Below are 25,078 nucleotides of genomic sequence, written 5' to 3' on the forward strand. Positions count from 1 at the left end.
TTTTCACGCGTGCAAACCACGCACTTATGAATTATCGATCGGACCGCGCTTCGAGCTCGTAAGATCCAGAAGTCCTGTCGCAGTGCTGCGAGCGTGAGCTGTGTGCCAGCATGAAGCATTCGCGAATGAGCTTGCCGAATGAGTAGAGTCACTAACGGATGTGACGCGAGTAAAATTGAATGCTTAGAATGAAACGAGATCGGAGCGTTTTTCAAGCGTCCTCCGACTCTAAGCAATCCCTCGTGATCCACAAATGGATTTAACGATAAGAGCGGACTTTTCGCATTTAATGGTTTGTTGTTGGTCAACGCGGTAAGTTCGGCGGAAAATAATTCAAGTTGAATCTGCTTGAGCCAGAATGTGCGAGCGCGATGACATTCGTGGACCGACAAGGCAAGTCCCTGAGGCGCGAGATCCGATGACCCATCCGCAAGACGGCAGCGAGAAACGAATTTCATTATGTACGCTGTTACGCGAATGAGTTTAGCCCACTCTGAATACAGTGCTGCTAGATTCCACGAGACGAGAGGAGTCGCAACGTGTACAGTGACTGCGCGTTCCTCGAGCGACGTTTCGGCGAGAGGCGATGTAAGGCCTTCCGGCCAATTTTCCTGAGGGAACTTAAGCCATGGGGGTCCCCGCCACCATAACGGGTGATTCACTAATTCGTGACCGAGTAAGCCGCGAGATGCACAATCTGCCGGATTGTCCGCGGTAGCTACGTGACGCCATGTCACGTTCGGGAGAAGCGATTGAATTTTTGATACGCGATTCGCAACGAAAGTTTTCCAATGAGACGGATGCCGTTTCAACCATGCGAGTACGATTTCGGAATCGCTCCAACAATATCGCGCAACGACATCAACCGCGATCGATTCTTGAACAAATTCCATTAAATCAGCTAATAATAACGCGGCAGAGAGCTCCAACCGAGGGACGCTCATCGTTTTTATCGGAGCTACCTTAGATTTTCCCGCGAGAAGCGAGATTGTTACTTCGCCCGACTGTGATATTACGCGAAGATATACGACGGCTGCGTATGCAACAGTAGATGCATCAGCGAAGCCGTGCAACTCACAACGAACGGAATCAGATTCCTGCCCTGTCCAACGCGGAAGCTGCACTTCATTAAGCGCGGATACATTCGAGTAGATAAGCTGCCAATCGCGGAACACGTCGGGAGGAAGTTCGTCGTCCCAATCGAGCTTGAGACGCCATAATCGTTGCATAAAAACTTTCGCGGTAATTATGACGGGGGTGACCCATTCGAGCGGGTCAAACAACTTCGCGATCATTGAGAGAATTGTTTGTTTCGTTGTCGGGATGTGAGCTTCGATCGCGACCCGATACTGGAACACATCTCGCGCGGGATTCCAGCTAAGTCCGAGAATCTTTAAATGTTCATCAGTTTGCAAAATTTTATTGCATGCGAGACCGTGATTGGCCGGATCGATATCCGATAAAAGCTCCGAGTCGTTGCTCGCCCATTTGCGCAGTTCAAAGCCGCCCTTTTTTAAGAGTGCGATGAGTTGAGTGCGAGCTTGACGGAGGCAACCGCGTTTGTGTGCGCCGAAAAGAACCTCATCGATATATTTTTTCGTGCGAAGGATGATGACGGCCAACGGGAAAGCTTGTCCTTCATCGATAACTAACTGCTCAAGGACACGAAGTGCTAAGAACGGAGCAGCTGCGGTACCGTACGTTACGGTAAGCAGCAGATATTCACGCAGAGGTTCGCTGGGATTCTTCCGCCAAAGAATCCTTTGATATGTCACGTCGCGCGGGTCCACGAGAATTTGCCGATACATTTTGGTAGCATCAGCCGTATACACAAATCGATGTTGCCGCCACTGGAGAATGACACCTGGCAAATCGGGTTAAAGTTTAGGACCCGAGAGAAGATGATCATTCAATGATGATCCGTTAGAAGAGGGACATGACGCGTTGAAAACGACACGCAGATGCGTAGTTTTACTGTCCTCCCGGATAACGGGATGATGCGGAATGAAAACGCATTGCGTATCATTGGAGTCGGAAGCGGGCACTTCCCTCATGTGCCCGAGAGCTTCATATTCGCGAAGAAATTCGGAGTACTCGTCCCGTTGCGCAGGATGAGCATCGAATCTCTGAATTAACCCGTTAAGATATTTCTCGGCGATAGCGCGAGAATGTCCGATTTCGATCGGAGGGCCTTCCTTAAATGGAAGACGTACAATATAGCGTCCGTCAGGACAGCGCGAATGAGTGAGGCGAAAATGCTCTTCGCATTTTTCGTCCTCGGGAGTGAGAGTCAGCTTTCGCGGAATCTCTGCGACCTCCCAAAACCGTCGGAGTTCCTGATCGAGCGACAAGGAATTGAGACTGTGATGAGCATTCACAGTATACAAAGGTCGATCGTGTGACGAGTCAACCGAGATGGCATGTGAAGCCACCTGACTAGAAGTGATAGGTCCCGATATTACCCATCCCAATATCGAATTTTGAGCGATAGGCTGTCCCACCGCCCCTTTTCGAATTCCGTCTTTAATGAGAGCGCTATACAATTCCGCGCCTACTATAATGCTAATGGGATCTGCGCTCATGGGGTCGTGGTCAGCCCATGGGAGATCCTCGAGATGAGCCAACGTCGCCTTGAGCGGCAAACGTTTTGGCGCGTATGCCGTTAGCGATTTCAAAATTAATGCGGTCGTCGAGAATGCCGGAGTCTGTTTACCTTTCGGCGAGATCGTTATTCGCGCGGCATATCGATACGTCCCGGCATTTACACACCCGACGGCCGAAACCGAAGTTGGCATTCGAATTCTCTTCAGCCGTAAACACTGCGCGAGTTTCTCGGTTATAAAGGTCATTTCGGAGCCTTGATCAAGCAAGGCTCTTACAATCACAGAACGGCCTGAAGACGCGCTAACGGTAAGCCGAGCTGTCGCGAGCAAAACATGCGAACGAGTGGTGTGCGAAGACGCAAACAATGAGCTTACTTCGCTACTGGGCGTTTCACTTTGTTTCGGCGTGTCGGTTGACGCCGTGACCTCTGCGGGTTTCGAGGAAGAGTCGGAATCTACATGGAGCAACGTGTGATGTTTTCTCTGACAAAGACGGCATGAATATTTACTGGAGCACGTTTTTGCCCCATGATTCGAACTTAAACAGTTGAAACACCGTTTCTCTTTCTGCACAAGTTCTCGCCTCTGATTCGGACTCTTCTCGGTAAATTTCGGACAAACGTAGAAAGCATGCTTCGCTTTACACAACGAACACGGCGGAAACGATTTCGCGCACACGTTAGCACTAATCTTTTGCGCATTCGAATTTTTCGCTTTATCGGAGGAAGAAAGGGGGAGCTTCCAATTTTCGAGAGCTCGGATTCGGTTATCCAAGAATTTTTTAAAGTCATTGTATGACGGAGGATGTCGAGCTTCACCAAACTTTAAATTCCATGCCTTTCGCGTAACTGCATCGAGTTTTTGTGACCCGAGACTGATGAGAATATCGCTCCATAACTCTTCAGGCGTGCGATTCAATTTGTCGAGAGCTGCAACGGCGGAATTTATTTTATCGCGTAATGATTGCAACTCAAGAGCGGATTCTTTCGCGACCGCTGGCAAATTCAGCAGCGTCGACATGTGAATATTGATCAAACGACGATTGTCTTCAAATCGCGCGTTTAACGTACTCCACGCAATGTCGAAATTCTCCGCGGTAACACTGATATCGTTCACACACTCAAGAGCGCGACCCTGGAGGCATGAAATGAGATAATGCATACGCGAGAAATTTGAGACGTCTTTATTATTAATTATAAGAGACGCAAACCGATCACGAAAGCTCTCCCATTCCTCGTACTTCCCGTCAAACGGAGGAAGGTTTATCGGCGGAAGATGAGACAAAGAAAACGCGGACGACGGACTTGTGGGGAAATGCGGCCCGAAACTGACAGACTGGTTCGGACTTACATACGGATCTAATTCCTCCAGACACTCGTGCATGTAGTCCAAGGCGGTCCTGTACTTCTCCTCATAGACCTCATAATGTTGATCCTTGAAGTACTCGTGATTTACTCGTTCCGCAGCAGGAATAGCGGCTCGAAGGGCGAAGTGTCCATCCTGGATTGCTGCCCAGACGTCCTTCAAATCAGTGATGCGACTACGAATCTTGGCTATCGTCAAGTTATTCTTGCCAATCTTCTTGAAGTTTTCGAGCGCGCGATTGACGGTTCGCAATCGCTGAGACTGCTTGTCGAGCAGCTGCTCACTCATGGTGCCGGTCAATGTGCTTGATTAACCCTTTTCGCCACGAGAATTGCCTCGATCCGGCTCGAAGGACCAGATGTTTCGTGCGCGACCGAGGTACCCTCGGGACACGAAGTATGCCGGGACCACCCTGTCCAGGGCGCGGGGCAAGAACCAAGGAGGTAGCGAAAAGAGGGTTCAAAAAACGCTCGCCGGGTTATTCTGACAAACACACTTTATTGCACATAGAGTCCGTATCGCACTCACGCACCCGAGCACCCGGAGCATTCGCGGGATGGCGGGACGGAAATCTTGAGTCGCTCCTTCTGTCTGCGTGGCTCGCGAAACGGAAATCTTGTAGAGCGGTAGATGACCGCCCTCGCGTCCGGAGATCTTGCTCGCGGTCAACGGATATCTTGGCGCGAAGCAGACGAGCAACCGCGGTCACGAGGTGCGAGATGCTCAGGCTTTCCCTTTGTCTCGGGTACGCGATAGTGAGTTCGCGTTTTACACAATCACTATACGCTTTACATTCACGCTGATGGTCCGTGTTCACGAACGGCGCGGCACGACAAAATGGCCACGAGAGAGGGGTCGATATCGGGATCGAACTCCCTGCGCTGAGTTATTGAGAAGTGCTCGCTTGCACTTACGCTCGGTGATCACAACACTTGTTGCGATCACTATACCCGGGCTGACTGCAGGTGACGGTCTCGTTCGCCGTCTGTACGTTCTTTTAGATGAGGATCACGGTACCGCCCGCGGTGATCACGTGATCCGTTTGTGCGCGTTGCCCACTCGATTGCGGGCGACAAATCTTGTCAATCTCGTATGACGAGAGATAGTGCGCGACGATTAATGCCACTCGCGACGACACTTGTCCGCTCGAAACTACCCCGCGCACAGGGCTTCTCGTGTCCCCCAATACCGAACTCCTCGCAATCGGAAAACGGCTCACTCTTCGCGGCACGAGTGAAAGAGCGATTCGAGATGTTTCACGCGGCGATCTCACGGATGCGGCTCGCGATGAAACTTGATTACGGACTTCACGCACTGGCGGTCGGGACCCCTCCCGATAGGCACAATGTCGCGAACGCCCGGCTCGATGTGTCTCTTGTCGCGGCAGAGAACAGAAGAGAGCGCGGATCGATATCGATTATCCTTCGTCCCGAGAGGAGACCCTCGGCGGGGGTATGGGCCTCACGAAGAGCGAATCACATGGATCCGCGAGGTAACGCGTTGCGCGGTATACATATTTAGGAATACGCGTGCGCGTTTTGCAATCGCGCTGTCGAAACGGTAAGCGCAATATTCGGGTGATCTCGTATAAAGTCGAGTCAAGCCTGAGGGTTGTTTGTGCTTGCGCCAGGGGCGATTACTTTCGCGACAGCGCCCTGCCACCTGATTTTACCTTAATCCTAAACAATGTCTATCATTTTATTCTTATATATCCGTATTAATGCATACGGTAAAATTATTACCATAAATAACGATACATATTATATCGTGTATATACGATTGATTCAGATGGGCAATAATTGTACATATAGAAAACGATTCATAACTATAAAATTTGTATAGTTATTTTTTTATTCGGACCTAAAACGATAGAAACCGATTCGATTCGATTAATGTTTTATCTGTCTTCTAAATATGCAACGATAGAACCGACAAGATACGATTAAAAACGATACAGATATAGCCGTTTTTAATCGTTTTCTATCGGATATGGTTACCAGAGTAACCTTCGTGTAACTCTCATAACCTCATTACGTGGTTCGAAAACATTATCATCATCTTCATCATCATCATCATCATCATTATCATTATGATTAAATAACAACATTGCAGCCATATATATTGCCATTATTATTGTTTTTATAATTTATACACCGTTACATGAGTGTATGAAGTTAGCCCCCCTTTTTTTGAAATTCATATTTTTGAAAGTTGTTCCATTACATTGCAATCACACAAAATGAAGATCACTTTCCACGGTTTTTCTCCTCTCTCTCTTAGATAAATAGATAGATAGATATGCTTTATTGTCATTGCCTCTCGGCTTTACAAGGCGTTTTTACGGAACGTACCCAAACCGTTACATACTTTCTGCTCTCCTGTCCTGTCCTCTTTTTGACTCTATACAATCCAAAGGGGTCCGCTTTAACATAACCTACTATCTGCTTTCGTAATTTTATGGTCTATTAATCTCTGCTCTCTCGACTGTTAGATACTGACTCTATACCCTCTAAGATGCCCCCCTTGGCTCGTTCCTCCCCCTTTTTCTTCCGGTCTTACTAGTTCTTTTGATTTTTCTCTTTCATTCCTTCCTTCTTTCCCATCCCAGATCTCGTCCCGCGTTTTCCCTCCCGATTTCCTTCCCCTCGTTCCCTCTGATTCCATTTACTGCTTCCTTGGTTTCTTCCTTGTCGGTTTACATCCTCCTCCATCTTCCTCCCTCTTCGTCCCATTTCACCTCCCTTCCGTCGATCCACAGCCTCCTATTTGTTAATACTGCCGATCTTCCTTTTGATCTTTCCTCTCTTGCTTTGTTTACCAGCTTGTGTCTATAGGCCCTCTTCCATTGAAAGTTCCTCATCTACCCCCACTTCCCATCTTCTCCATATTTCCCCGCTTTTTTCGATTATCTTTTCCTTGTCCTCCTCCTCCTCCAGCTCCATAAACATCAGTTTGTTTTTGTCTGCTCCAATTGTCTCTACTACTCCTCTTCCTGGGATTGTTCTTCCTGTCACTCTTTCCATTATTATCTCCACTAGCTCTCTTCTCTCTCTCGGATCTTCCCCTCTTACTTTCCTCCATATTATTCTTCTTTTCTTCCTTTGCTCTTTCTCTCTATTTTCTCTCTCTGCTTTTAGCTCCTTCTCTCTCTCCTTCTTTTCTCTTCTTCTTCTTACATCTTTCTCCAAGTCTTCTGCCATTCGTCGCGCTTTTTCCTTCTCGTGCTTGCTTTCCTCCTCTTTGCTTCTAGCTTCTCTCTCGTTTTTATATCTCCTTGCCTCGTTTCTTTCTTTATATTCTCTGTCCTCTTTTCTTTTATTTGGTCCGTCATCACTCTTTCTAACCTCTTTACTTTTTATCTCTTCTTTCCTCTTCCTCTTCTCCTTTTTATTTTCTTTCTCTTTCTCGGCCTCTTTCCACCAGCTTTCTCCCCATCCTCCGTCGTTCCATCCTTCCACGTCACTTTCTTCTTCCTCATCTACTGCCCTCTTCCCCCTTACCGCTCTGTCGCTGTATTCCCTCGCCTCCTCTGTTTCTCCTTCCCATCGTTCACTGCTCTCATCCGATCCTCTTTCCTCTGTCTCGTCCTGCCCCTTGCTCTTTTCGCTCTGCCTTTGTCGTTTCTCCAGCCTTTCTATTTGTCTTCTCATCCCTTTCATTTCTTTTTTTATTTCTTTGTTCTGTCGATCTATTTTCTATCCTACCTCCCTTATTTCCTTTATAACTTCTTTTATCCAATCCGTCTTTTCCGTCCTCTGCTCGGTCCTCGTCATCCTCTCCTCTCCTGTCACTACATTGAAATTATTAGTGCTTATGCCTGTCCTTCTATCATTACCTGCCTCTGTTCTTCCTCCCCGCTTTCTCTTCCCTTTTTATCTACATTATTCACTTACTTTCTGTCTGCCTCTCCTTCGGTACGTTCCTTTTTCTCATTCTACTACTATTTCTACTTCTAACCTCTCGCTTATGTTTATCTCGTCTTCCGCGCTTTCCATCAGTGCGCCAACACCATCGCCTCTCCTTCAGTTCTGCCATCCCTGCCCGCTCCCAGCGCCGTCTCTCCTCCCGTCTTCGCTCTGCGCGCGCGCCCTCTCGGCCCGTATCGCTCCTCTTCAGGCCTGCCAGCTCTGCCCGCTCGCAGCGCCGTCCTGTCCCTGGTAACCATATCCGATAGAAAACGATTAAAAACGGCTATATCTGTATCTTTTTAATCGTATCTTATCGGTTCTATCGTTGCATATTTAGAAGACAGATAAAACATTAATCGAATCGAATCGGTTTCTATCGTTTTAGGTCCGAATAAGAAAATAACTATACAAATTTTATAGTTATGAATCGTTTTCTATATGTACAATTATTGCCCATCTGAATCAATCGTATATACACGATATAATATGTATCGTTATTTATGGTAATAATTTTACCGTATGCATTAATACGGATATATAAGAATAAAATGATAGACATCTTATCGATATTTATATGACTTAACCGAACCGATACATCTATCGTTTCTTATCAGGATTTTCTGACATACAACTTATCATCTTCTTTATGGCAGCAAATCGGTTCGTTTTCTATCGTATATTAATGATATAAATTGAATCGTTTGAAAACCTTCTACTTTGTATATGTTTGTATAAAGTTAAAACGATAGACATCTCGTCGATATTTATACGATTTAACCGAACCGATACATCTATCGTTTCTTATCAGGATTTTCCGACATACAACTTATCATCTTCGAAAACAAAGTTCGTCGAAGTATTTTTATGTGTGTGTGTGTGATTTGTTATTAAGATTAAAATAATAAAATATTTTATTTGTATTTTAGTGCAATTTTAAATAAGACGTTTCTAATGTAAATGTTGTTTTTATTTCTCTAATAACCGTGAAAATTTTGGCCCTTGGCTTCCTGGTGCTGTTGTCGCAAAGGTAAAAGCTTAATTATTTCAAAAAAAAAAAAAAAAAAAAATGCAGTTCTTTCTTTATCATGGAAAGATCTCTGATACGGTTTATTTTTCTTTTACACGGTTATAATCCGGTGGCATGCAGAGTAGCAAACATCTAAAGATGTTCTGACTGATATATAGCTGAGAAATTTCAAATTTTTCCAATTTTTTCTGACAGGGCATCGTAAATAAACGGTTCACTATTAACCATATTAAAAAGACAATTATAGCTACTTTAATACCATTAAAAATTATAGAAACCGATGCACCACTAATAAGAAATTTAGGATGCAAGCCCATGTGTATTGTATCGAGAATTTTTTATAGAGTATCGTGAATAAACGAAACTTCAATTATGTTAAAAACTGATTGAGACCGATATAAAGGTAATAAGAAATTTCCGATAGAATCCCAAGTATTTTGCAACGTGAGTTTCTGATAAAATACCGTAAATAAATGATTCACTAATTATATTAAAAACAATAGAAACTGATATATATATATAGCTGATAAGATATTTACGATAGGATTCCAAGTATTTTGTAACGTGAGTTTCTGATAGAGTACCGTAAATAAACGATTCACTAACCATATTAAAAACGATAGAAACTGATGTGCAGCTGAGAAGACATTTACGATAAGATTCCAAGTATTTTGTAACGTGAGTTTCTGATAGAATACCGTAAATAAACGATTCACTAACCATATTAAAAACGATAGAAACTGATGTATAGCTGATAAGACATTTACGATAGGATCCCAAGTATTTTGTAACGTGAGTTTCTGATAGAGTACCGTAAATAAACGATTCACTAACCGTATTAAAAACGATAAGAAATTTTTTTATCGTTTTCTATCGGAGATGGTTACCAGGGGTCTCTCCTCCCAGTCTCGCTCCGCGCGCGCGCCCATCGCTCAAGCCTACACCGTTGCTGCGCCTCGACGCCCCGCAGTAGTGCCAACCCGCTCTTTTGGAGGGGCCGGCACCCCGCGCCGTCTCGGCCGCAGCCGGTGTTTCCGCGTCTTACGCCCTCTTCTCTCACCGTTCTCGTCTTGCACTGCCGCCTTCCGATCGCGTTCTCGCCAGCACGCCTGCGCGACCCTCCGTCTCCATCGTTCTCCTCCCCTCCTACCGCTTTCTCCCTCAGCCCTAACCTATTCGTCTCCTCCTTCTTGTGTCTTCTCGTTCTTTCTTCCCTGACCGTTCCGCACGTTCCCTTCAATTTCTCTTCTTCCTCTATGTTTCCTCCGTCGATCCCATCGCTCTCCCGAGGTCCTCCTTCCTTTTCCTTCCTTTTACTCCGATTTTCCTGCGCTTCCTTCCATGAGCCGTCTGTTCACAAGGAGGCGTACCAACCGACCTCTCCTCTCTCTCTTTATCTCATAGTTTTCTTGCCCGGATTTCACCATTCGACAAGAAAATTCTTGCCGAACGAACTCCCGTGAGATAACTCGCATTTACACCTCTATGAAGTTGGCCGGACAACTTCAACGTATTGAACTTTCATTAATTGGAGTCGATTGGTGGTCGTTTGGTGGTCGTTGGTAGTCTAGTCCGATCGTTTGGTGGTTAGTCGTTTTCCTGTAAAATAAAAATGAAATTTCCGGTGTGAAGTTAGCCGAACAATTTTTATTTTTCAACCAATTTAACTTTTTTATAGCTCATTCGACGCGGAATCTTTTGGTGGTCACGAATATCATCATAAAAACGTTTGGTGGTCAATTGTTTTCCTAAGAAATAGATAAAACCGTACTCTCACGCCATTGGTCGTACACGACTCCGTGACGTTAGCTCGGTAATTTGATGGATAAACATTATTTATCAATCAAATTGACTTTCATACGGCTCAATCGACGCGGAATCGTTTGGTGGTCACGAACACGGTCTTACATACAGGTCTTGAAACGGGATCAAATTTCGAGGGTGGGGATGTCTCGCTTATTGTCCCCGATTTTAGGACTTGGCATCGCCATTATGCGGCGCAGCCATCGACAGATGTAGCGCAATCAGCCAATCACAGCGTAGTTGCGGCAGTTTCTCTCGAGCTTCGTACGTGTTTATGACGTGTGTTTCTGTGCCACGAGTGTTCATCTTTATTCATCTATAATTGTTATTATGACGAAAGGGTGTATTGTAATAATTAATATTTTACGTATTTTGAAGTCCATTTTTGATTGTACTGGGACGATCAACGACGATTTAGCGTCAACGCTGGATGTTGAATAAATTCATTTCTTCAACTTGATTTCTTGACGCTAGCGTCAAAGCGAAGCCACACGTGAGCCTAAAAATAAAATTTTTAGTTATATATATATATATATATATATATATATATATATATAAATAAATTTATATATCTATATAAATAAAAAATATTATTTCTGTTTTTTGCGCGCTGAAAATGAGCGTCAAGAGTCAACATGAAATGGCACCTTTATGACGTCATAAGTGAAAATTAACTGAGTTTTGGTGTAAATGGGAAGCTACTATTGTTTGCTAACACATTGTTTATAATTTTCACAGGTTATTTATGCAAGCAGGTATTAAAGGTTTACAATTCTTGCACTACTTGCGTAGAAGCTATAAGATCAGATTCTTTGCATGAATCTTCTGTGTCACAATTGGTCGACATTAAATCAAAAGGTGGACTAATACACTCAAATTTACGATTTTTTGAACTGATTTCTCACGTAGAAACATGCTTTGTGAAATATGCATCTTGCAAAGATGTTTTCAATCTTACGCTGGATAAAATGTTTTTTACGTACAAGTTTACTTTTCCTTGCATGGAGCATGCATCCAAAATTTTGTCATATTCTATATTGTATTATATTCGGTTAAGAATGAGGCAAAATGCGCACCAAGAAAACTTAAAAATGCCAAAACACAATCTCGTAAAAAAAAAATTTCTAAATGGACCAAAACTTAAAATATACTTTACTTTTTTCAATGCAGTTCTATGTTTTTACCCTTGGTCCTTTATACACGTATAGTCGCGGTAAGGAGTAGTTGCAACACTTAAAAAAACTAAACTTATTTTTAAAAAGCTATAAATATAACTTAAGTACAACTATAACTTATTTTTCTAAACTTATTAAAAAACAAAGTGTCGCAACTACTTCGACCGCTACCCAACAGGATCTTCTATACACATACAATCACTTCTCTGTTCTATTTTCTATTATTTATTCAATGTTTCACTCAAATATATTTATTTTATTTCATATTTTTCTTCCTCAAGTGTTTGCAATATTAAAATTTAGATTAATCGTAATACGCTTGCGTCTGCCACTTCTGTAGATCGCAGCGCCGCCCTTATGGATACAAGTCGAAATAATTTATGGGTCGTCAGATGAACTCCCCCCACCACCTTCGTTTCAAGACCTGTGTAAGACCGTGGTCACGAATATCATCATAAAAACGTTTGGTGGTCAACCGTTTTCCCAGAAAATAGAAAAAACCGTATGCGCATAATGCCGGACATATCACCTCTGTGCCACTAGTCAGAACAATTGTATTTATCACCCCAATTGACTTTGATAAGGCTCAATCGACGCGAAATTGTTTGGTGGTCACGAATATCGTAATTAAAACGTTTGGTGGTCAATGGTTTTCCTAAGAAATAGAAAAAAACCGTATTCTCACGCCATTGGTCGCATGACTCCGTGACGTTGGCTCGGTAATTTGATGGATAAACATTATTTATCAATCAAATTGACTTTCATACGGCACAATCGACGCGGAATCGTTTGGTGGTCACAAATATAGTCATTAAAACGTATGGTGGTCAATCATTTTCCTAAAAAAAATAAAATACCGTGCGCTCACGCTATTGGTCGTATGACTAATAGCACAGAGTCATACGACCAATGGCGTGAGAGTACGGTTTTATCTATTTCTTAGAAAAACGATTCACCACAAAACGTTTTAATGACGATATTCGTGACCACCAAACGATTCCGCGTCGATTGAGCCCTATCAAAGTCAATTTGGGTGATAAATACAATGTTCCGACTAGTGGCACAGAGGTGATATGTCCGGCATTATGCGCATACGGTTTTTTCTATTTTCTAGGAAAACGATTGACCACTAAACGTTTTTATGATGATATTCGTGACCACCAAATGATTCCGCGTCGAATGAGCTATAAAAAAGTTAAATTGGTTGAAAAATAAAAATTGTCCGGCTAAGTTCACACATGAAATTTCATTTTTATTTTTCAAGAAAACGACTAACCACTAAACGATCAGACTAGACTACCAAAGACCACCAAACGACCACCAATCGATTCCAATTAATGAAAGTTCGATAGCTCCGGTAACTTAGCCGGTCAACTTCGACTTTATTAATTTTTTTTTTTTAATTGTTTGTTGGTCGTTTGTTGGTGATTGTTGGCCTAATTACAACGTTTGTTGGTTCTTAATTTTTTTGTAAATTAAAAAAGAAAAATTAACGTTAAGTTAGCCGGAAAAAAACTCATTTTTAATTAAAAAACGGCCTAATCGATGCGTAATCGTTTGCTGATGATTGTTGGTCTAATTTTAGCGTTTGTTGGTTTATTATTAGTCTTAAAAACGAAAAATTATCTCGGTAATCGACACTGAACATGCTCTGCGACCACATGCGCATGCTCAGTGGCCGCACGCGCATGCAAAAGTGCGCGAATTTGAAACGTATGTATACTTATATAATGCATATCACTTATTGTTAGCTTTTAATGATGAATATATTTTATATAATATATCAAAGTACATACGTGGGCGGGAGGGCTTTGGGTAAATATCCCGTTTAAAGGACCCATTTCCGATGACCTTGAATTTGACATATATTGTCAAGGACACCCTCCCGAGTAACATGCAAGTGATTTTAGTCGGGCTTTAAACAGTTAAATACTACCTACATAGGTTAGATGACGCGCTTTAAAAGTATTTAACTGTTTAAAGCGCGTCACTAATCTACAAAAACGGGGGGTGGGGGTGAACATAGGTTCGCGTAGAAAGTGTATGCGTGAACTATTTCGACATATTTATTAGTCATTTATACCTTTTAAAACTCAAAATAGCTGCTATATTTTCCAAACTTTTTTGTTTATAACTTTTTAATAAAAAGCGACCCCCAACTAAAATCACTTGCATGTTACTCGGGAGGGTGTCCTTGACAATATATGTCAAATTCAAGGTCATCGGAAATGGGTCCTTTAAACGGGATATTTACCCAAGGCCCTCCCGTCCACGTATGTACTTTGATATATTATATAAAATATATTCATCATTAAAAGCTAACAATAAGTGATATGCATTATATAAGTATACATACGTTTCAAATTTGCGCACTTTTGCATGCGCGTGCGGCCACTGAGCATGCGCATGTGGCCGCAGAGCATGTTCAGTGTCGATTACCGAGATAATTTTTCGTTTTTAAGACTAATAATAAACCAACAAACGCTAAAATTAGACCAACAATCATCAGCAAACGATTACGCATCGATTAGGCCGTTTTTTAATTAAAAATGAGATTTTTCCGGCTAACTTAACGTTAATTTTTTTTTTTAATTTACAAAAGAATTAAGAACCAACAAACATTGTAATTATGCCAACAATCACCAACAAACGACCAACAAACGATTAAACAAAAAAAAATTAATAAAGTCGAAGTTGACCGGCTAAAGTTACCGGAGCTAAGTTCGATACGTTGAAGTTATCCGGCCAACTTCATAGAGGTCGCATTTACATTATGATGAAAGTTAGGGAATCAAAAGTTATGAGTTGGCTCGCATTTTCACCATGATGAAAGTTACAGAATTGACCCCCAGGGTTGCGTTCCAAAATTCACTCTAGTTAACTAAAATGCTATAGTGTATTGACGTAAACTATAAATTTTAGTTACCCAGAGTGAATTTTGGAACGCAACCAGGGTCACGTTCCAAAACTCACTCTGGGTAACTAAAATTTATAGTTTACGTCACGTATACACTATAGCATTTTAGTTAACTAGAGTGAGTTTTGGAACATGACCGGGGTCGATTATATATCTTGAAATGAGGTGAAAATTACAAAAGTGTGAAAATTCACTAGAGTATCTACGATTTTATTTGTCGAAATCTAGTAAAATCTGTTCACTTTTGTAATTTTCACCTCGTTTCAAGATACACACAGTGTATTAAAAATAGTAAATAGAAATAATCTGTTCACTGTAAAAAAAAGTTTGAATACACTGCATTTCATATAATATATAATTGATACATGTAAAGGTCGGTCCAGAATGAGTTGCAACGCGCAGTTGCGAGTTGCGGAGTGGCAAGTTGCCAGTTGCAAGTTGTAAATCATTGCAACGCCTAATCCACATATAGATGTCAAGAGTTGCAAGTTGTGAAGAAATAGCCAATCAGGTTTCGCTTCGCTTTTTCGTCGTGCATGAGGAGTCACCTTTAACTTGTATCTGAAGAAGTTGTCTGTGTCAGATAGATTATATACAAAATATTAAAAATGTTGCGAAACAGAAAGAAACATCTAAAGCGTCTGCAAAAATTATTGGTAATACTTTCAATATCATGGAATTATTATATGGCAACAAGTAGTGATGTATTACAAAAATTGTCAAAAGTAAATAGAAGATGGTGGGTGAGACCAGTTCATTTTGATAAAGAGAAATGCGGCCACTATGACAATTTATTCCATTATCTTCTGAATGAAGATCATGAATTATTTTATAAAGACTATAGAATGTCAGCAGAACAATATGATCATCTCCTCACTATGGTACAGCCACAGTTGCAAAAGTTTTCCAAAAGGATTCCACATCCACCAAGTTTGCGCTTAGCATTGACATTATCGTAAGTAATCTAATTTTTAATGTGTTGAAATAAAGTCGGTAAAAGATTCAGCATGCAAATAATTTTTATGTGACAGATTTCTTGCTCATGGAGACAGCGTGAGTACAACAGCAAGAGGATTCAGAATTGGAAAATCTACAGCGTACGAAATAATTTATGAAACTTGCAATGTCATCTGGAATGTACTTCAACCAATTTATCTTCCGAAACCAACGGCAGAATCATGGAAGAACATTGCTGAAAAGTTTTATACAATTTGGAATTTTCCAAATTGCATCGGGGCGGTAGACGGAAAACATATTCAGATCCAGTGCCCTCCTAAAACAGGAAGTCTATACTACAATTACAAACAATTTTTCAGCATAGTGCTGATGGCTGCTGCTGATGCAGAATATAAATTTACTTGGGTCGATATAGGAGATTATGGTGGGTTGTTTGGAAAGTGATTGTATTATGTTCTTTGTTATTAATAGTTAATCTTATACTTGTTGTAGGTAGTATGAGTGACGGAGGCGTGTGGGCTGAATCCGCACTAGGTTCTGCTCTGGAGGACGGCTCTCTTGATCTGCCATTGTCATATTTCCTCCCCAACACAAATATAATGTTTCCACATTTTTTTGTGGGGGACGAGGCTTTTCCGCTAAAAACTTATATGATGCGGCCATACCCAAAGAGAGATTTAGGTGGTCCTGAGCGAATTTTCAATTATAGACTCTCTAGGGCACGTAGAGTAGTTGAAAATTCTTTTGGCATACTTACTACTAAGTGGAGAGTACTGCGACGTTCCCTGTGCTGTTCTCCTGATAATGCTGAAGTGATAGTAAAAGCATTAATATGCCTCCATAATTTTCTGCTTACTAAGGAAGGAGGTGTTGGTGGACGTTATTGCCCTCGTGGTCTATTAGATCATGAGGTTAATGGTATTGTTGAACCTGGTGCTTGGAGAAATGAGAATAACTCACCCCATATACAAGAATTACATAGAACTGGTTCTAACAATGCTGGAAGAGCAATAATTAATTTAAGGAATGTACTTCGGGATTATGTAAATAGTGACGAGGGCGCAGTTGAATGGCAATGGGACCAAGCTTTTCATAATATAAACATGAATCTCAATTGACTATGTTAATTGTTTATTAACTATTAGTAATATTTTTGATATTGTGTATGAATCTGCATATGAAGTGTTTCGTGTATAACAAAAACTTTGTGTGTCTCATAAGAAATTTATTGCATAGTATAATAAGGTAATAATAAACATATCACATAATAAAAGTACTTATTTATTTAAAATAACATAATTATAGTCCATTATTTATTATATATATCATCATATACCATTTGTCCATATATATATAATGTAACATCCATTATTCTCTATTATTTAACATACATATTAGCATCTCTATAAGGAACATGCAACATTAAATAAAAATAGGAAATACGATAATGAACACAAGGATTTCCTTTACCAATCTTAAAGAAATACTGAAAGTAACAATTATCTTCCAAACTAACTAATTATACATGTAGCAGGTCGAACAATCACAGATATAAGAACACTTGGCGTAAGTAATAAAATAATATAAATTCTTGTGCTGTATTACATACAATACACAAATGTCAATAATGTGTATCTTATAATAAACATAAAAACCAAAAGTTGAACGTCATAAGAACTTAAAAAAAGAAATTAAACTGTATTGCTGATATACTGCTAAATTGGCAAAAATTATATTGCACATAATATTAGAAATAAAATAAAAAAAATCATATAGTGCAAACTCCAATAGAGGTATATATCAGTCAAATATTAATTATTCCTTCATTCTTTTAATTAATGCTTGTTTTTTTTCCAAATTCTATCATAGCATTCAGCAATGTCTGTAGACATTCAGTCTTTTGGTCATCATTTAGATTCTTAAATATAGGCAGAAGACAAGCAAAATATTGAAGATCATCACTTCCACTTGGCTCTTTCAAGGATTGTGTTACTGCGGTAAGTGTTTCCTTCATACAATCAGATGCTTCTGACATACGAGCTGAGCAAGATTCAAGTTTCTTCTTCCTTTTCGTGTAAAATTTATCTGTTGTAGGAACTTTGCGTTTAGACTTCATGCTAGATGAATATTTCTTACTTTCACTTTCGTTAGTAGACATAGATTTTATTTGTTCACAGCTGCTTGATGACAATGTTTCAAGATGTGAAGAATCATTTGTAGAAACCACTGTTATTTCACTACTTAGTGTTTGTGTGAGGAGCGATGCAGAACCTGCAAATTTAAATGTAACATGTAGATTAAATTAATTGAAAACAATTATAACTGAAATATTTTTGAATATATATTATATACTTGGATTTTCAGGTAATATAAAGTCTGCATTCTGCAAAGGCAATGATTCAATTGCAGTACATTTGATTGTGTTTTTATCTATTTCTCTGGCTGATTTAAGAACCGAATTTCCACTGTTTGAAGGAGAAGCTAAGTGTGAAGGAAAAGCCAAAAGAACCGAATTTCCACTGTTTGAAGGAGAAGCCAAGTTTGAAGAAGAAGCCAAGTTTGAAGGAGAACCCAAAAACGCAGGAGAGATTTGAAGTTGTTTGTTATGAAAATTTGATGTTCTGTTTAATCTGAGACAATAAAACAGGAATGAAAATATTAATCATACTTCAAACATCATATAAGTGCATACAATTATGAATAAGAAAATGAATATATCTTCTATAAATGATATCATTTGTAATTTACTTGTGACGTATATGTGGTATAAGAAATTGCATATCACCCCAGTACTCCCACTCAATTCGTGATATTTTTCCTTTTGCATCAGCTCCGCTCCCACTTGGCATTTTCTGCTTTAACTGCCCCAATTTGCGACTGAATACAGTTCTCAATGATTTCCATTTCTTTTGTACTTCTGTCTCTGAAATTAAAAGTAGAATAAAGATATGTATAATAATTGATTTTAACCAATTTCAAATAATTAATCCATGATTAGCTAGCGGAATAGTCAGATAATATTGGCTATTTTTGCCAATTAATCGAAGTTTAATGAAATAATAGTGTAAACACAACAAGAAATAAATAAAATTATTTGGTGTCTGACAGCTTTGAGGCTATATTGAGGTTATAGATTAAAAGTAACCTCTAATTTTACACAAAGACGGTACATAAAAAACATACCTGATTTATTGAGTAACATTGCAATTATTTTCCAAGCATCATCTTTTTTTTCTTTATTCTTGAAATCTCTTTCACTTTTATTAACTAGGAATTGATTTGCTTTTACGTGTGCAATTAGTGATCGTATATCGGATTCATCCCAATTTTCTCCAACTTCTTCAAACATATCCAACTCGTTTTGCTCTTCAATATCCATTTTGCTTTGTACAAATAACGAAATGCTAAGATATCTACCAAAAATTACATTACACCATTTGTATCACACATAACCTTCATCTGTGGTACTCGTGTTTTCACTTTTCGCGCCCTTCCAAAACTCGATACTTGATTGGCTGAGATGTTGAGATTGCCAGTTGCAGTCGCCAAGAAGTTAAAAGTTGGGCAACTCTCGTTCGGCAACCGCAACTGTCTCTTGCAACCGGAAATAGCACTTTGCAACTAGTAGTTGCCATCCTTTGCAACTGGCAACGAGGCGTTTGCAACTCATTCTGGACCGACCTTAAGGCTGTGAGTTTTCACTGAGCGCGTCACGCGTCGCGTCGTCACAAGTTAACCAATCAAAACATCCCACTTCGATCCCGTCACAAGAATGTAATGAAATGGGATGTTTTCAGATGTTTTGATTGGTTAACTTGTGACGACGCGGCGCGTGACGCGCTCAGTGGAAACTCAGCCTTAAGTTGTGTCGCGGAATGTTTTTTCATTAGTTAATTTGTATATTGCGTGATCGATCCACATCAAATGACGCGATGGCTGACGAATACCCAGATCCAGACGAAGCATTCGACTTTATCCATCAGGCGGATTATGAAGCTTTGAAAGAATTGGATGGTAAACAGTATGACTATTGCATGTTTCTCAGCTATGATTGACACAAATTGACATAAATCGATACTTGAAATCTCATTTCAGTATTTTCTTTATATTATATTATTTCCATTGTATTATTTGTATCATGTTGGACAAGTAATAATTGTCTATATTCACCTGAAGGTGAATTGCTTGAGACAGAATCATTGTCACAGCCTGGTCCTAGTAACAGTGGAGTATCTTGGACAGCTAATGGAAATAAACAAGCAGGTGTTGAAATTTCTGTGCCTGTTAATTTCAACAAAGTCACCAATGCAGCTAACAGTAATAAGAAACGCTGTTATGAAGAATTACATGGTGATAGTATACCTAGCAGTAGTAAGAAACACAGTTACAAAGAATTGTATGGTGATAGTATACCTAGCAATAGTAAAAAACGCAGTTATGAAGATTTGGTTGGCGATAATATACCTAGCAGTAGTAAGAAACGCAGTTATGAAGAATTGTTTGGTGACATCTCTGATTTCTTAGACACAGATGTCTCAGGTGCGATAATTGATAACTGATCAATAATATGACTTAACTATTCTGTGAACGTTTGTATATATTATCAGAAAATCTTCCTTTTAGTTGATGTTAACATCGCGGAAGAATCGAAAGAAAAGAAGCTTCGATGGGATCAACCTAAAGATGTCATTAAGAAAATATTGAATGCAAGACAGTTGTTGCATGAACATAATGGAGATACGTCCATGAAGATAAGTTACGATAAGTAAGTGAATTAGTTAGCAAATTAATTTTACAATATGATTGCATAGTATAATATTTAATTTGTTGTACTTAATATTTCTGTGCCTAATACAGTAAGAAAAATTCCATTTCTTTACGAGTTCCATCATGGAATTTTATGGCCGTCACAAGACCGTATGATTCTCAACGCTTGTACATCAGAGTCAGAAATACACAAAACCATATCAAGCAGTCCACCCAGCCAGTTGCCAATCTGTGTTCGATACCTTATACACAATTGAAAACTCAGGCTAAAGAAATCGTATGTCTATTCAATTTTTTATATTACATTTTTATGCTACAATACTAATGTGTCATATTACAGTTGGCAAAAAAACGGGAATTATTGAGACAGCCGCCATCTGATCTCTGTGATACAAAAAATATAAATGATGAATTGTGGGTCGATAAATATCGACCTCGATCATATTTAGAGTTACTATCGGACGAAACCGTTAACAGACAGTTTTTACATTGGCTGAAACTTTGGGATAAAATAGTATTTAATCAAAATATTACAAAGCCAAAAAAAAACCAGCCGCCTATATTTGGAAAGAGAAATGTTGATAACGAAAACGATATTGAAAAAGTGGATAGCAAAGGATATCCAATAAAAAGGATAGCCTTACTCAGCGGCCCTCCTGGATTAGGAAAAACAACTCTAGCCCATATAGCAGCCAAACATGCCGGTTATAATGTTGTGGAAATCAATGCGAGTGATGAAAGGACTCCAGATACGTTTAGGTACAATGCACAAAACTCATTTGATATTAGCGACACATTCGGAAGTTACATTATATTTTCGTTTAGACAGATTCTACTTGCATCAACAGAAATGAAAGCTGTAATAGGCGCTGATCCCCGTCCGAATTGTTTAATTTTTGATGAGATTGATGGTGCACCGGCTGCATCTATCGAGCTTCTATTAAAATTTATTCAAGGCAAACTAGTGCCGAAAAATAAAAAGGGAAAAGGACAATCAGAAAAAACGTCTGATGGCTGTACACGTCCCGTAATATGCATTTGTAATGAACTATATACTCCATCATTAAGGTATTTTAACTAAAAGAAATTACTATAATGAGTTGAAAGAATAAATGTAATATTTAAAATTTTACATTTATAGAGCGTTAAGAGTCGCCGCTGTAATAATTCCGGTACCGGAAGTAAGTCCTTTAAGATTAGCAGAACGTTTAATGGATTTGGCAAGAAAGGAAATGTTAAATGTAGACTTTGGAGATCTTGTGAAGATAGCAGAAAGATCCGGCTGTGACGTTCGAGCTTGCATAGGGGCGTTACAATATATGGGTAGTGCCAACTTGAAAGATAATTTATCTTTAGGTTTGAAAGACACGCGTAAGAATTTGTTTGATTCGTGGAAAAGTATACTAACAATTCCTATGAACAAAGGGGGAGTTCTTACTATTCCTGAAAGAATCCAGAATATTTTGAGAACTGTACAAAATGGTAATTATATAAAATTAATTGTTTACGCACTTTAATGCAATAATTTACAATTTTTTGTATTAAAAATTTTAATATAGGCGTTTTTTTTGTGTGTTTAATTGTTCATTAGGTGAGGTGGAAAAATTGGCACAAGGAATATTTCATAATTATCCTGAAATCTGTGACCAAAAACTCGATAATGTACCTATGTCTCTGGAATGGTTTCAATTTTATGATTTAATAACGTCGCTCGTTACATACAAGCAGATTTGGTCACTTATGCCATACACGAATTATGGATTTATCGCGTGGCACTTGCATCTTGCAAGAACGCAGAAAGTGAAATTGTCATATCCCACTGTTATCAACGAAGCAAGTATTATATATCAAGAGAAAAATCCAATTATTTAACCAGAAAAAAATACACGGTTTTTTTTTAAATTATATGGATCTAAATTATATCTAGATATTATGCGGAATGATTATTAATTATTTAGCGAGATATCGCAATTTAAAGTAACCCCTGTTTTATGATTTTAGCACGCATTTGCGTAATTTGATATGCATTACAGGGAGGTTGCTCGGTCGGATTTTGCACATGTAAAACAAAATATATCTGTCCCATTCTAACTTATTGCACCAGTGTGCACTAGTTTAGCAGTGCAGCAACAGAAAACAGACCACTTATTGCACCAGTGTGCACTAGTTTAGCAGTGCAGCAACAGAAAACAGACCTCATGTATGTACTGCACTGCTAAACTAGTGCACACTGGAGCAATAAGTTAGAATGGGACAGGTATATTTTGCTTTACTTTAACTCACTGCACCAGTGTGCACTAGTTCAGCAGTGCAGCTACAGAAAACAGACCAAGTTTAACTCACTGCACCAGTGTGCACTAGTTCAGCAGTGCAGCAACAGAAAACAGACCATTTAACTCACTGCACCAGTGTGCACTAGTTCAGCAGTGCAGCAACAGAAAACAGACCAAATATGTGTATGTGTATGGAGTTTACATGTGCAAAATCCGACCGAGCAATGGTGCATATCAGGTTATGCAAATGCTGACGGTATCGTGCTGAAATCATAAAACAGGAGTTACTTTAAATTGCGATATCTCGCTAAATAATCGGCGTAGGACAAAGGTGTTTTTTTTTTATTATTATTATTTGAAAGGGCAAAGTCCGTACTTCGAGATGGTGTGAATGATTATTGTTCACTAATTTTTTTGTTAATCGGTAGAAGGCTGCAAATTTCAAAATTTTGGATATCTCAAATACGTCTTTTTTCAAAGCTGACCACGTTTTTGAGTATTAACTTGAGGGAAAATTGAACAAAAGCACCTTATAGTAGAGAGCCCTGTAAAACCTTTTTTAAAACTTTTTTTACGTTAATTATTTGCTGAGTAATTACAGTTAAAAATCGGCAAAAATTTACTGACAAAAAGTGATCCTAATTTTTTTTAAAAAGACCTATGTGTATATTTTATATATATATATATATATATATATATATATATATATATATATACAAAATACAAAACTAATTGCAATATTTGTATAAAATTTGTATGTATATATATATATATATATATATATATATATATATATAAAAAACAAAACTAATTGTAATATTTGTATAAAATTTGTATATATATATATATATATATATATATATACATACAAATTTTATACAAATATTGCAATTAGTTTTGTATTTTGTGCAATTAATCTCTTGTATGCTAATACTCTGACAAGTTTTTTATATTAATTTTATTACATTATCCTTGTCATTTTTTTAGGTAATTCAAAAATCATCAAAGAACATGGGTATTTTAACAGCAATACGAAGAGTATGCGGACGTGACGTTTTCACTTTAACTACGGATATCGCTAGTTTTTTGCCGGATATTCTAGCGCCGAGATTACGCACAGTTCCCTCCCACTTGTATTCACCAAAAGAGAAGGCTGCTCTCGCCAGAATAGTGAACGTGATGGTTGAATTCGGTTTATTATTCGTGCAAGAGAAAAGCCTTCAAGGAGGATATATCTACAATTTAGACCCGTACGTTGTAATAACGATAGTTATAGTAAACAAAGCATGTTTGACGCAGGTTTCTATTTAGAACGGCACATAAATAGCACATTTTTTTAAAGTAATATTTTGGAAATTGGCGTTTTTCCTGATTGCAATGCGCATCGAAGTCTGGCATACGCAGTACAGCAGATAATCGCACAAGAGTTGGAGGTCGAGCGTTTGAAACGTTCAAGTATCTTAACGGGACTTGATGGAGCTAACTCGGAAAACGTGGCAAATCCAGAAAAGTTAGAAATTATAAAAAATGCTCAGAATACATCTTCGAATCCTCCGAATAATACGAAACAATCTGGAAAAAATGCGGCATCATTAAAGGAAATAGTAAGTCATACGCATTTCTCTTTTTATCGTCAGTCTCACTATACTTAACAATTTCAGGTGTATAAAGATTTTTTCGGAAATGTCATTACGAATGAAAGTGTTCAGAAGCAGAATAAAATAGTGAATCGTGTATCCCCCAAATCGCAGAAAAAATATTCTCTGATGCAGAACATTTTAACGAAACATGGAATTTGGTACAAATATAAAGAAGGTTGCAACAACGCCGTCCGCCGAAGTATATTCATGGAGAAACTGTTATAAATAGATTAATTAATTATAAACTGCGATGTATAACTGTATTCTTGTGTCTTTATTGCTTTCAGAAATATATATTTTGTATATTTTACATATTTTTTTTACTTTCGTCTTTCGTGTATAGATCTATTTGTAGCTAGAATGTACATTTTACGAAAAAAGAAGTTTATTTTTCAACTTTATTTTTCAACGCGAATGATTTGTAAATTACGACATAGGGTGCGTTCGGGGAGCGCGCTATTAGCGCTTCTTCTTCTTCTTCTTCTTTATTTGTTTTGGCTCCTGCCTCTTGTCAGAGGACAATACGGCCAATAGGTATTCTGGGTGTAGTGATGATTTAGGGAAAATGCAATTTGTAGGGGCTACAGTTAGCCAAAGATACTTGACGTTGGTAGAGCCGACTCGAGAGCGGATGAATGAGAGC

At 39.1% G+C, this 25,078-nt stretch overlaps 4 protein-coding genes and 1 long non-coding RNA gene across 8 annotated transcripts; 2 read left to right on the plus strand and 3 right to left on the minus strand.

The window, feature by feature from the left end:
• Positions 1–1,877: 1,877 nt before the first annotated feature.
• Positions 1,878–4,256, minus strand: LOC143894307 (uncharacterized). Its single transcript, XM_077400476.1, has one exon. The coding sequence runs from the start codon at positions 4,254–4,256 to the stop codon at positions 1,878–1,880; it is 2,379 nt and encodes a 792-aa protein (XP_077256602.1).
• A 1,540-nt stretch (positions 4,257–5,796) lies between these two features.
• LOC143894291 (uncharacterized) lies at positions 5,797–10,562 on the minus strand. The gene is made up of 2 exons (XM_077400459.1): positions 9,738–10,562; positions 5,797–8,122 (listed from the first exon to the last, which is right to left on the minus strand). The coding sequence occupies exon 2, from the start codon at positions 7,625–7,627 to the stop codon at positions 6,797–6,799; it is 831 nt and encodes a 276-aa protein (XP_077256585.1). The 5' UTR covers positions 7,628–8,122; positions 9,738–10,562; the 3' UTR covers positions 5,797–6,796.
• A 340-nt stretch (positions 10,563–10,902) lies between these two features.
• On the plus strand, positions 10,903–11,872 carry LOC143894308 (uncharacterized). Its single transcript, XR_013256055.1, has 2 exons — positions 10,903–11,199; positions 11,445–11,872. It is a non-coding gene; the product is annotated as an uncharacterized LOC143894308 (long non-coding RNA).
• Positions 11,873–17,559: 5,687 nt separating this feature from the next.
• On the minus strand, positions 17,560–19,456 carry LOC143894289 (transcription factor Adf-1-like). 4 transcript variants are annotated; one of them, XM_077400456.1, is made up of 5 exons: positions 18,939–19,456; positions 18,504–18,678; positions 18,108–18,385; positions 17,892–18,026; positions 17,560–17,821 (listed from the first exon to the last, which is right to left on the minus strand). In XM_077400456.1, the coding sequence occupies exons 1-5, from the start codon at positions 19,132–19,134 to the stop codon at positions 17,766–17,768; spliced, it is 840 nt and encodes a 279-aa protein (XP_077256582.1). In that variant the 5' UTR covers positions 19,135–19,456; the 3' UTR covers positions 17,560–17,765. The 4 variants fall into 4 exon arrangements, 3 of the variants coding, with proteins under 3 accessions (XP_077256582.1, XP_077256580.1, XP_077256583.1); XR_013256049.1 differs by lacking the exon at positions 18,108–18,385 and having other exon boundaries at positions 18,939–19,455; XM_077400454.1 differs by having other exon boundaries at positions 17,560–18,026.
• A 147-nt stretch (positions 19,457–19,603) lies between these two features.
• Positions 19,604–24,745, plus strand: Cutlet (chromosome transmission fidelity protein 18 homolog). The gene is made up of 11 exons (XM_077400453.1): positions 19,604–19,769; positions 19,932–20,294; positions 20,379–20,520; positions 20,613–20,799; positions 20,863–21,281; positions 21,348–21,590; positions 21,664–22,004; positions 22,114–22,355; positions 23,783–24,045; positions 24,138–24,399; positions 24,457–24,745. Exons 1-11 carry the CDS (start codon positions 19,688–19,690, stop codon positions 24,658–24,660), a joined length of 2,748 nt encoding a protein of 915 aa, XP_077256579.1. The 5' UTR covers positions 19,604–19,687; the 3' UTR covers positions 24,661–24,745.
• Positions 24,746–25,078: the final 333 nt, after the last annotated feature.

The sequence above is a fragment of the Temnothorax americanus genome, unplaced genomic scaffold (genome assembly GCF_048541705.1).
Source record: "Temnothorax americanus isolate GAGA-0224 unplaced genomic scaffold, ASM4854170v1 Scaffold135, whole genome shotgun sequence".
Classification (NCBI taxonomy): domain Eukaryota; kingdom Metazoa; phylum Arthropoda; class Insecta; order Hymenoptera; family Formicidae; genus Temnothorax; species Temnothorax americanus.